This window comes from Tachypleus tridentatus, chromosome 7 (genome assembly GCF_004210375.1).
Source record: "Tachypleus tridentatus isolate NWPU-2018 chromosome 7, ASM421037v1, whole genome shotgun sequence".
Classification (NCBI taxonomy): Eukaryota; Metazoa; Arthropoda; class Merostomata; order Xiphosura; family Limulidae; genus Tachypleus; species Tachypleus tridentatus.
Window position 1 is genome coordinate 138,779,630 of NC_134831.1, and position 14,034 is coordinate 138,793,663.

General features: G+C 34.7%; 1 protein-coding gene across 1 annotated transcript in view; it reads right to left on the reverse strand.

Moving 5' to 3' along the window:
- LOC143256714 (beta-parvin-like) overlaps nucleotides 1-10,754 on the reverse strand; it is a 41,803-nt gene extending 31,049 nt beyond the window's left edge. Inside the window, exons 1-2 of the mRNA XM_076514320.1 lie at nucleotides 10,614-10,754; nucleotides 5,527-6,018 (exon numbers count right to left, since the gene is read on the reverse strand). Of these exons, the coding sequence (XP_076370435.1) occupies nucleotides 5,527-6,016 (490 nt within the window). The 5' untranslated portion in view covers nucleotides 6,017-6,018; nucleotides 10,614-10,754. The remainder of the gene's footprint in view (nucleotides 1-5,526; nucleotides 6,019-10,613) is intronic.
- Nucleotides 10,755-14,034: the final 3,280 nt, after the last annotated feature.

Genomic DNA, 14,034 nt, shown 5'->3' on the forward strand with positions numbered 1-14,034 from the left:
ACATTAATACCACAAACGACTACAATAACATACTGCTAACCAAAAAAAATCATAATACAAGAACTTAAACAAGCAGTAAAAAACACAAAAAACAAATCACCAGGAGATGATGGCATATAAGCCATCCTCATCAATAAAGCAGTCCGAAACTACTTGACCACCTAATAGCAATATGTAGTTTATCATTTTACTTTGGATACATCCCAGTTTCTTGGAAGCACGCAAATATACTTATGTTCATAAAGAAGAAAAGCCAGCCAATAAACAAAACAGTTATCAAACAATCAACCTGACCAGCTGTGTAGACAAAATTCTTGAACATATAATAAGTAATAAACTTTCCACATTCCTGGAGATAACATCAAAATTACCTGAAGAACAAAACGGACTCAGAAAATTTAGACAAACGACAGATCATTTAGTTAGACCAACTGAAACAATAATAGACAGCTTTAACAAAAGAGAATGTACTGTCGCTTGCTTCTTCGCTATTGAGAAGGCATTCGACACTGTATGGCATAACGGTCTCCGGTTCCGTATGAATGAAATGGGACTACCGCGTGGAATTATTCGCTGGCTCTCGAACTTTCTTGAAAATAGGAAATGTACAGTGAACGTTGAGGGTACATTTTCGGAGTTCTTCACTCCAAAAGCTGGCATCCATCAAGGAGGGATGGTTAGCCCTACACTCTACATCATGTATGTTAACAACATGCCACTGAAAGATCCTAACCATGGATATTCATCACAATTCACTGACGATATAGCAGTCTGGAAAAGTGCCCCAATACCAGCAATAGCAGCCACAAACATACAACCACAAATAAACAGAATATGCGAATATTGTCAAAAATATAGAATCAAGATAAACACAGCAAAAACCCAACTAGTGATATTTATATTAACGAAACACAAAAAATTTCAAACAGAGATTTATATGAATGGAACACTCCGTCAGACTGCTACATCTGCAAAATTTTTAGGATGAACTTATGGTTCGAAACTAACATGGATAAGCCATCTAAATAACATTAAAACTAAAGTGTGGCGAAGAACAAACTATACTAGGAGTCTTCACTGATAAAAATAGTAGAGCAACAGCTGACAATATTCTAAAAATATACAAAACATACATAAGACCTGTAATCGACTATGCAGCTCCAGCATGGATTAATGTAAGCAAACAACTATTGAAAACCAAACTACAGACAGTACAAAATACACTATTCACGACGGCATATAAAGCACCAAGATGTACCTCATTAAAGTTTATGCATAAATATACAAACATACCAATAATAGCAGATAGACTCCTACATAGTACAATTAATTATTTTGATAAAAACTGAATGAAAAATGAACTACTATGCGAACTTAACAGGTACTGCTTACATGATGAAGATAATCCTAAACACCTCTCACCTATTAACTTATACATTAGGTTAAAAAGAATAAATAAATAAATAATTTTAAAAAAAGCCACCTACAAACTAAACATCACATTAGTGAGGAACTCACTAATAAACATTGAAAGTGTAGTTTATGTAAATGTTTTTAGTAAATTCCTTCTAGTGAAAGTGCGATTTATTATGGAACTTTAAAAAGAAATAGTATATTCGCACCATATGTATTGGTGAATGGTACAAAGACATTGCCTTGATAGGGGCCTAAGTGAGTGCGGGTTACTCCGGTACTCATGTAACATTTATTCATACATTAAACAGTTGAGATAAATAAAGTAAAGGAAAGAGGGAAAGGTCAAGTGCACCTGACCCTCCTGGGTATACAAATACTTAAACAACAAGAGAGAGAGAAAGCTAAAGTTCAGAATCAGATATAACCGGGAACGTTCAGAAGTATTGTTTCTCTTCTCCCCGTCCGTGGTGGTGATTGTTTGGGTAATTTATATATTCAGAGCCCGCGTGAGAAAAAAAGTATATATATAAAGTATATACCTAAATATACATACCTACAAATAATAATAATTTAATGTACCTCGGCTTAATAGTAGCTTTAGGCAAGCAAGCAGTAGCTGAAAAACTGAAGACAAGTTCTGAAGTCTGCCACAAAATAAACGACCGATTTTGGACTTATAGTCCTTCAGGGCGGCTGGGATAATTAGATCCAATGTCACAGACTTGATGTGGATGGATATGGGAGTGCCCCGAAAAACCCATTTTCGCTATTCGGACGCCGAATACTATGCAAATAGTGCTTTAGCTGAAAACAAATTATATATATAGAGGTTAAATCTGTAATGGGGTTATGAAATTGTGACAACTTGCATCGTTACTGTGGTTGAGGGTTTATTGTGTTAATTAGATTCAGGGGAGGCATATGAGGTTGTCATGTATGTGGGGTGGCTGCAAGACTTGAGAATACTTGAGTTAGTGAATTTCTATTAACAGATTTTTTGTAAAAGTGTGTGTCCATTGAATTATTCTGTCATTCATGTTTGGAATGTCGTCAATGTAGGCAAGATATGAAAGAGGAGTGTATATTGGTAGGCTGTATGCTATTCTTAGGGCTGTGTTTTGTTGTATTTGGAGTTCACTGTATAGATTATCTGATATGTTACACAGGACCATGTTGGCATATTCCGCATTACGTCGTATGTACGTTTTGTGTACAGTATGTATAGAACAGTGGCTGGAGTGAACATGTGGACTTTTCAGGCTCTCCCATGTGTAAGTATATCATAACTGTAACGTAAGTTTGATCATGACATTGATCAGTCAATAAATAGAATGAAAATTAAAATTTAAAAGAACTTGCATGAAACAGTCATTAACAGACAACTGAAAAGGTTGTCCATTTTTAGTCCATATGGTTTATGGGTGACGGAGAATCAAAGCAACTGCAGGTTTCCACGTGTATCCACCGACGTTTAAGTCAGTCAGTTTAATTCTCAACTCGAAACGTCACGTCATTGGCATGAACTTGTTAACAAGAGAGACAAAAGTGATTATCATTTTAACAATAGGCACCTGAATCCCTCAGTTCAGTAACCGGTGCAGCTAATTGTTATGCAGCAGATCCATTAAGCCGAACAACGAAAAAGAGGCACAGACTGTAAAACCAATCCTCGAAGTAGCTGAAACACTTACAATTGCATTAAGTCTTTCAAACAGCTAGTTTTGGAGCAGCTTTCAACAAATGCTTTTAAAGTATTTGAAGATAAAAGTCATTATAATTTGTCTACATAACACATATTTAGCCATACTATAGAACATTACAGTACCACTTTATAACTCAAGTGTCTGTTGTAATATACTCTGTGTTTTATAGACGTTTGGAGAGAGGGAGTTTTGATGTCATGATAAATGCGCGGCTAAGCGTTTGAAATTGTCTGAAGAGCTTAGGAAAGAATATGAACGCTGTAGTACGCAAGTTACAATAGAATGATTATGACTGACTACTGAATTTGCTATAGCGGTGGACTCATTATTGAATTAATGCGTTGGTTAGCCGTCTCCTCTGTTATTTCAGTGTTTTTTTTAATATTCATGTTTTATTACTTGGAGGTACTATAAATACAAATACATAAGTTATGCCGTCTTTATAGTTCTTCTTTTGGACACAGTGAGGTGCTCAAGCAAATTACTAACTCAATTTTACTGTGTGTGTGTATGTTGCTGTTTTTTCTTATAGCAAAGCCACAATGGCTATCTGCTGTGTCCACAGAAGGGAATCAAACTCTTGATTTTAACGTTGTTAATCCGAAGACTTACCACTGTCCAAGTTCAGGAACAGCGTTACTGACCAGTGTGCCTAAAATTGTGTAAAGACCTTGGTCAATTCGTCTGTTTGTCTCACAGGAATAATGAATGAGCTATTTTTGCAGAGGAGTCAAGTATTATCTACAATCACGTGATTAGTATGAACACCTCCCGACTAACTGTTTGTGATTAATCTGTACCCTACCACAATGTCTTAACAAAGACTAAAGACACTCTACCAATGAATTCTGTTTATATTTTAATGCCCAGGAACTATGACATTTCATGATCACAGTTTTGTTATTCTTGTTTTTTTACTGCAAGGTTACACAATGGGCTATCTGCAGTCTGTCCAACACAGCTAGTGTTATAAATGTTTAAGCTTATCGCTGACCAACCGAGGATGTATAAAAGCTAAAGATTTACTCAGTGTGTCAGATGTGACACTGGATGGGGCTATTTGGATTGATCACTCATTAAACATGATCCATACTTGAGTACATGTTATGGTTCATAGTGTACATTGTAATTTATATCTAATTTATGAATAAAGTTTTCCAATTAAAACTAATCAATTAGTAACTTTACTATGAATAATTTTGCATTGCATTAATCATGATTTATCGTGAATCATGAACACCTCAATAATACTGGAAATATGTAATACAGTCATACTGCGTACAGCTAAAAACATTATAAAGGGTACATATGTGCTAAGTTCGTGTTATATGTTTCATTTCTAGTTTTTAGCTACGAATAATTTAACTGGTTTGTTTGCTTGAACTTAAGCACAATGGATTATGTGTGCCGTTCCCACTACGGATACATCGAAGCAACAAATAAATAAGCACGATCCTGGTAATTTGTTTGTCACAACAATGTTAGAAATTCGTACGGTTACACATAGTTCATATATGTTGTCCAATCCAACATTACATTCAGTACAAAAACACATCTATCATCTGTAGCTGCCAACTTCAGTGCAATAAGTTTTTTTTCAGATTTTCTTTGTTGTTGATTGCAAATCCATCGGTGTTGTGCTCACCTCGTGTATCAAAACTAGGATTTTAGTAGTGTGAACCCTCAGGCTTACCACTGATTTACTGGAGGGGTGACTTATTTGTAGATTTAAGATGTACGTAAAACTAATCTACTCATGAACAAATAAATGAGTCCACAGATGTTTACGATAACTACAAAGAATGTTAGTAAACAGACATTTATTTATCCAATCGACAATCTTGCTTCAATTTTAGAGTAGATTAGGATTTTTCAACACTAAATTTAATCACACACATACAGTTAAGTATATTTATATCACTAAAATATAAATGTTATTATTTCTTAATCTCGTATGCTACGTTTGTTTTGTTTTTAATTTCGCGCAAAGCTACACGAGGCTAACTGCGCTAACCAACCCTACTTTAGCAGTGTAAGAGTAGAGAAAAGGCAGCTAGTTATCACAACCCACCGCTAACTCTTGTTATAATACCCCCATGAATGAAAGGACGAGCACGTTTCGTGTGACGGGGATTTGATTCAGCGACCCTCATATTACAAGTCGAGCGTCCTAACTACCTATTAGTTGCAATAAACACACTTACCACAGAATACTAGCTAAAATCGCATATAGGATATTAAAAAAAAAATTCTTATTAGTGAGGATTTTTGTGCAAATTTGCTTGCTGTAAAGCTAGATATATTCTTTGTCCATCACGAGAAATATATCACCCACTAAAGAACATTCTTATAAGAAACGGTTTTTGTTTTTCTTTTACGTTGGAAATATGCTGAATTTAAGACTTACCAGAACTATCCAAAACTAAAGTGTTTTCATTTTCGTCGGTAACCGTAAGAATAACTTCTTTAAAGTCAGTATTGGAAACGGTTTCGTTATGATTTTGAAAATCTGAGTCTTCAAATCCGGGAGGAGGAGGTATTATGCAGTCTATATCCTCTAATGGCAGGGGTGGTAAAGGTAAGTCTTCTTCACAACCATTAGATATAGGTGGAGGCGGAAGTGAAGGAGGTTCCTCAGGATTTTCATCAATACAAAGTTCTGGTGGAGGAGGGGGAAGATCTTCCATATCATCTGGCAATGTGCTCTGATTCATTGGGAGAGACTGGAATGTTTGAATTTGTGTACAGTTATATAACACCTCGTCAACAGCATGTTGTTCCATGGGAGATAACTTTCGAGTGGCACTACGTTCACCAACTTCCAAAATCTCGTCGTCAGAAGGCGCAAAATGATCAATACAGCCTAAAGCAACTACTTCTCCTGAAGTATCCTCCATATCTAAATAAAAATGTGTATAAATCAGAATGGTATAAAATGACAAAAAAATAGCTTAAATAGTTACTTTACAAGTATATATCTTTTACTATTTAAATTATGTCAGCAGTTAAAATAATATTTAGCGTATATAATACAATATCACTAAATGCTCTTCACGTGACAATGTTTACAATAATCTTCTAGATGTTATCTATGTTGAACCCTTCGTTAAATTTACTAATGTGCAGGTTTATTGAGCTTTATCTTCTGCAAACACTATTTTCTGCCATGGAATAATTACCAGTTGTGAAAACATACGAAACTAGAATGTCATTATAATATCATGCCCGATTTATTTCTTACAAAATAACAAACAAAAGCAAAACAGCTGATTTATATCTATACATTTGTTATTCTGTATGATGAAACTGAGTTATAGTATTCATTAAATAAATAAACATTTACTAGAGTACTGTCTCAAACACATAAATAACTTAACTTCGTTGTATATTATTTATAAATTTGCAAGAATAAAAAAAATATTTTAAAATTCGGAATATACTAAGTAATAAACAAATCATTGTTTGTTTGTTTAGCGTAAAACTACACGAGGGCTATCTACGCTAGCCGTCCCTAATTTTACAGTCTAAGACTAGAGGGAAGGGAGATAGTTATCACGACCCACAGTTAATTCTTGGGCTGTTTCTTTTACCAGCAAATAGTGGGATTGACTGACACTTTATAACGCTCCCTGGCTGAAAGGATGAGCATGTTTGGTGCAACGGGGATTCGAACCTACAACTCTCGGAGTAGAAGTCGAACGCCTTAACCACCTTGCTATGCCGGGCCCAATTTATTGTTTGAAATATTCCCAAAACGTAACATTTAAAATTGTGTTAAAATAAAATCCTTCAAGAATTCGTAGTAAATATTTAGGTATAGTGTATTTTTATACATATAAAATAAAATTTTAATACTATTTGTAAAAAAATTTGACATTTTATCCTGAAATTGGATTTTTCAGAAATAAATAAATAAACTAACAAATGTGTATGATGTTTTATGATGACTTTAAGTTGTATATGTATTTATACAGCTTGAATTACATATATTTATCCACCTATGGGACAATAGTAAGTTTACGAACTTAGAGCACTGAAACCTGGAATTCGATTTCACGCGAAGAAAACATCAAAGACTACAACGTGGCTTTGATATAAGGCAAACAAATAAGGAATATCATAATATTTGACAACATATATTAAATTATACTTCGGAATAAATATTTCAATGACACTAAATTATTTGTTTGGAAAATTGTTTTATTCATTTTTTTGCAAATTTTCCTGTACCCTTTTGTTAATTGTTTATCGTCAGACCAATTCCTTTGTTTGTTAAAAACTGACTTTAATAAAAATATCACACAAAAAGGCTCGATCAATCCTTCTAGTTTAGTTTGAAGTTACAAATTAGTTACAACCTGAAATGTTAAAACGAAGATGGTCAGAATATTTCTTTCACTTTATGACGGGAGATTATAGCCGACAGCAGCGCCTTTTTTTATAAATAAATTATACATTTATAACTATTAGGTGGCTCGGCATGGCCAGGTGGTTGAGGCACTCAACTCGTAATCCGAGGATCGCAGGTTCGAATTCCCGTCACACCAAAAATGCTTGCCCTTTCAGCCGTGGAGGCGTTATAATGTGTGTGGTCAATCCCACTATTCGTCGGTAAAAGAATAGCTCAAGATTTGGTGGTGGGTGGTGGTGACTAGCTGCCTTCCCTTTAGTCTTACACTGCTAAATTAGAGAAGGCTAGCGCAGATAGCTCTCATGTAGCTTTGTGCGAAATTTTAAAACAACAACAACAAAAGAATACTTTACTTCATGGTAAATTTTAACAATTGGAATTTAATGAAATTTTCATCACAATATCCTGGGGAAACAAATTTCTTTGAAACTGTAAAGTTTGACTTCGTTTTTGACTAAACAATGATCTAATCCGATGTCGTTAAGCGCTGTAAGAGTGACAGTCATATTTTACTTCTCGAAAAACTAAATAAATATAGCCCAAGAGTTGACAGCGGGTGTTGTTAATTAACAGACTTCTCTCCGGTCTATCAGTTTAACATTGTAAGTATTCATGCAAACATCTCTTTATGTTAATTTGGGCACAATTTATGAAATAAAATGTATAATTCTATCCGTGGTGGAGATGTACTGTCCGATGGTCAGAAATTTCTTATGAAACAGATATTACACATTAATGATGTTGGTATGTTGCCCGTGGCGCCACAGTTCGTGCCCTTGGGGACACTCCATATTAGCTTGTGTTATTTGTTTGCTTGTTTGTTGTTAACCGCCAAGCTGCATTGTGGGATATCTGTGCTCAACTCAACGCGGGTATCGAAATCCAATTTTTACCATTGTAAATCTTTCAATTTTTCCGTTGAGCAAATAAAAATTGTTCATATAAGGTTGTGATTAACCGTTTGTAGACGCAAATATATAAACTGAACTTTAATAAAATAGATATTTAAACTTTTTTCACATCGTTTGGAATCGAACCCCCAATTTCAGTATTGTAAGCTTTCAAGCTTACTGCTGAATAACTTGAGAATAAAATCACATACTTATTAAGTATGCGGGATAAAATTATAAATAACATTGGATAAGTAAAAAACAACAACTAAGAAATAAAAATAAATGTATTGTTTAACATTTCATTACACTTTTGAATCTGAAAAATATTTGAATTTCGGGCAAAGCTACTCGAGGGCTATCTGCACTAGCCCTCCCTAATTTAGCAGTGTAAGACTAGAGGGAAGGCAGCTAGTCATCACCACCCACCGCTAACTCTTGGGCTACTCTTTTACTAACGAATAGTGGAATTGACCGTAACATTATAACGCCCCCATGACTGAAAAGGCGGGCATGTTTGGTGCGACCGGGATACGTACCCGCGCCTCTTGGATTACGAGTCGAACGCCCCTAATACACTTGGCCATGCCGGCCCAACATTAATTCATCAAACATGTACTTTTTCATTGACACAAGTTTCCGTGCTTTTATTTATATAAGAGCACAGTGTACCTTTGTGAATTAATTTACACTTATTTCATGCAGTATTTACAAATAATAATAGTAATTTAATTTATTAACTACAAGTTTTTCTTGTATATAAATGCACCTGTAATTTCGTTACATGAACAGCTTCTGCTCTGTTTCTGTGTTGTTACTTTGTAACTTGAATCACTTACGAATGATTCAGTAAAATTCTGTCAAATTTGTTTTGTATAATAAGTACGTCATAGATTGCTTTTATGAATTGCACACAAAGTTTACATGTTTTCGTTTGTTTGTATGATAAATTATCGATGATGGATTTTGACTATTCAAATGTTATTACGTGTGAAACAGTATTATTATAATTAAGCTAGTGTTCCAGAACTGATTTTCTTGTAATTATGAAATAGTTTACTAAAAATAAAACAGAATGCGTTAAAAATCGCTTTATCACGATTTATATCATGGCGATTTAAGTACAGCTTGCATTCTGTCATTTGAGGCATATCTTTGAAACTAAGTGGATTGTTTCAGACAAAAAAGTACAATGAAACTGAAGTAGGCCATATTACAATACACAAAATGTTTTTGTATTATTACATTAAATAACTGAATAAAAATAACAGTAACTTAAGGAATTAAATCCTTTCCTTTTTCAAAAATACAAAAGTTATTTATATTGTGACAAAAGTAACTTAAGAAAGACACCAACATGCTACGAACGAGAGAACTTTCCGATTTTCTACAACACAAACAAAACACAGTTGAATAGGAGTAAATGCTGTCACAATTACTTAATAAGGTTATACAAAACAAGAACGCAAGTCTTGCATACAGTCAGGTCTAAAAACATATTCACACAAACAGCTTACATAATCAAACTGCGTCAGTTATAAACGTTCGATATTCATCGAAGACAACTACGCAATACTCACACTGCTTTTAGCCACCTAGCCTAACACGACACTGTTATTTCATAAAATGTAGAATTGTATAAATATATAATTATTGTCAATTCATAGTTTATTCAGAATGGAGTAGAAACGTTTAAGATAAAGACATAGTGGTTTTAATCATTAGTATGTGTTTTGCATAGTAATATGGTGATGCTATAGATTAACAAAGTGAGTTTTGTGTATCATTTACAGTTTTTCATAACTGATGTCAGCACTAACTGGAAATTTATCCATAACTGTCATACAATTTTACTTGTCATACCAGAAATACTTTCAGTGAAACTATTAAATTTAGTAGAAAGTAAGTAATGAAAACACTAAGCAACAAAAAAAGAAAATCCATTCAACATTAAAACCCGGTCTAGGGAAACATGAAAACTCATCATGGATTACCACTGACATAAACATGTCATCCAACATCGTCAAGGATATTGTCTATAAACATTCTTGCGAGTTGCGAAACATGCTTCGGTAAATGCGAAGCATTTTTAAAAAATAATATTCAATTTTCTATTAAAATTAAACAAATTGTCTTCTATTAAACAGGCCTGACGCTTAATAAACTTATGAGGAGTGATATAAATTAACTTACTTTCATCTGCAGAGATCTTGAATAATTTTGGCAACAGAAGACCTCAAAAACAAAGACTCAATGCCTGAGCACAAGATATCAGAGATTTTAGTGTATTAGTAGTACCATTCCGTCAGGGACCATAGCGTTTCCTTTTTTCTAGGCTGCTTCCGCTCTGACGCCACAATTTCTACGGAAATGTTCACGATAAATCAGCTAATGTCAGCATATAGTAATATACTGTTGTAGAACGAAGTAACCGATGTAGTCAGTGCATGTAGAAAGTTAACATTAGAAATATGTAATGTTCTAGCTTATTAAAATATACCAACCTCAAATATTACTTAAAACACTATGTCGTATAGTACAAGACAGAACAATAAGTTCTAGCCCAACAAGAAGAAATTTCGTATGTCATATCTCAATAAAAAGTATTATTAAATTCCAAAACTGATGTTAATATTATACTTTGTTAGTTTTAAAGCAGATCCACACGAGCATACTTTCTGCATTCACCGCAGGATTTGAGTTTCGTAAGTCCGTTAACTTACAGTTGCCCCATTTGAAGGCCAAGATTATGCCGTGAGTAAAACTAATAGGCATTTACTAGTGAGCCATAATAACAAGGCTGTGAAAATTTTACAGTATTAAGAGTATAGAAAACAAAACACCCATAGTTAGGCCAAACTCACTTCTTTCTTATAAAATGACAGACAATAAAAACACGTCACTTGAAAAGTAACTGTTCTAGTTTACATCATTGATACTTTTAGTACCAATCACTTTCCTGAAACATGTACCTTTTACTTTCGCACAATGATGAATCCTTACAAAATAATCCCAATGAATGAAGTCTGTCGATGCATAAAATTGCTAATCCATAGCATGATCGAATCAATGGCACTTTTTGAGGTATCACAATACATGTATTTCACAGCTTCTTGAACATTTAGCTGTGTGTATGTGTTCTATTTTTGTATAATACCAGCTGTTTGCTCTAAATGAGCCTTGACATGACAAAAAATCCCCACTTCTGTCACTGATTTAATAATTTTCATGAGATAATGTTGTCTTCTTAATGAAAAGTTAGACAATAAACTACTTAAACTATTTTTATTGTGGGGAATCAAACCTAGAAATTTAAAATTGTGAGTCCACAAATGTACCACTGACTTAATAGGGGACTTCATAAGGTGAATAATATTGTTTTGCAACATAAGACTAACTATTTAAATCTTAAGATTAAGTTTTCTCATTTTGTTGGACCTATGTGGTTATTCACCTTTACTCAAGAATAAAAGAAAGGAAGGCTAAATTCTTCTATTTAGTGTATTATTACACTGTGTAACAAAATTTTTACTCTTTCTTGTTCTTGGGCAGAAACTGTTATTTCCCAGTTGCTTACGCCTAAAGTAAATGGAAAAGATCTCTTCAAACTTTGCTTTTGTGACCTCGGAGCGTACAACGAAAACATGATGGGAGACTACATTTGGCGGTTGATACATGAAAGTGATTTACATTACAGTCGCAAATCTTGAAAAACTACTCACTTCTAAACATTTTGAATAACTTTTGTAGAAATACATGTAAATCTTGATTCATATGTTGCAGGGGCATAGCCAGAAATGGCCATCGGGGGGCTAGTTTGAGTGCTTGATGCAAGCGCCGCAGGCGTGAAGTTATGCTCGGGGGGTTTGGGGCATGTCCCCGGAAATTTTTTAATAAAAACATAAAAGACAAGCCTGAATTATGCATTTTGAGACCACCTTTTTGGCAAATTTCAGAATGGCACAATGAGATGTTTGTCTTAGTTTTTTAATCATAAATAAATATTTAGGCCTATATATAATATATAACTTAAAGTTATTAGACCCAGCCAGGTACGCCTACACTCCTGTCATCAACAACTAAAATATAGAGTCACTCAGGAGAGTGCAAAATATATGTATAGTGTATATAATCTGTATTCAAATATCATGGATAGTGTATGTTCACTATCCTAGCACCACTGACGCCATCTATAGTGAATCATTCACTATAGATGGCGTCAACGGTACTGTAAATGTGACGTTGACAAACAGAAGTTGCGATAAACAATCATTCGCTATGTCAAGCCTGAGAAAGCAAAAGACACTGCATGGGTTCTTTAAACCCATTCATGAGACTGAACCTGATCAATCTGCTGCAGCCAATCAGGTTGAATCAGAATTGTCAACTGAATTGTCAGAGTGATCACCATGGCCTTCTACCAGTGCTACCACTACCACCTCAGGTCCAGTCTGGAACATTGGAAATTACATTTCTGATTATGTCAGCATTGGTAAACAGGTAAGTCGACTCCTTATTATATTAATTTTGTATTAAAAATCATGCAAACACTCTGAATCGTTGGCTTTCACATTGGAGATGGCTACTCTACAGTCAACATGCAAAGGGTGCTTTCTGCGAGTACTGCTATCTTTTTGCTCCTGATGGTACTGGTGTTGGAAGCCAGAAACTGGGACAACTAGTGAAATTTCCATACACAAACTGGAAGAAGGCTGTTGAAGACTTCAAGGCACATGAATTGAAACAGTACCACCAAGACAGCAAAGAAAAAGTTAACAATTTTCTACAGGTCGTAAACACAAGTTCATCTGTGCACTTGCATTTTGATGCAACTTACAAGCAAAAAATTGAACATAACCGGCAATATTTAATGCCTATTATTGACACTGTATTGCTGTGTGGGAGACATGGTTTAGCTTTGAGAGGAAAATATGATTCTGGTCCAATGTTTCTTGGTGAAACTGATGAGGAGCCCATCAATAATGATGGGAATTTTCGGGCAATTTTGCACTACAGAGCAAAGGGTGATGCCAAGCTTTCAGCAAGCCTTAAGAGTACAAAGAGGAATGCTACGTAAATTATCAATGCCTGTAATACTCATGTTCTTGATGCTTTGGTCAACAGGGTTAATGCTGCAAAGTGTTTCACAATATTAGCTGATGAAACAACAGATATTTCAGGCATTGAACAGTTTTCGCTGTGTGTTTGATATTTGCATGCCAATGACAACTCTGTTGCAATGAGTTTTTGCAATTTATACCTGTTTATAACCAATCTGACAAAATATGGTATTGACATGGCTTATCTGCGAAGACAAGGGTATGACGGTGCTGTCCAGAGACTCATAACTGATAAATTCCCACTTGCGGCCTATGTACACTGCAGTGTCCATTCCCTAAACTTGGCAATTTCTGATGCTTGTAAAGAAGTTCCTGTGCGAAATTGCATGGGAGTAATTTCTAGCATCGAAAACTTTCTCAATACACCCAAATGAAAGCACGTTTTGGCTCTTTTGGTGGAGAATAAAGCACCTGAAACGAAAAAAAAAAAAAAAACGTTTGAAAGGTCTCTGCCCCAGTAGATGGGTTGAGAGGTATGACACAGTCATTGTCTT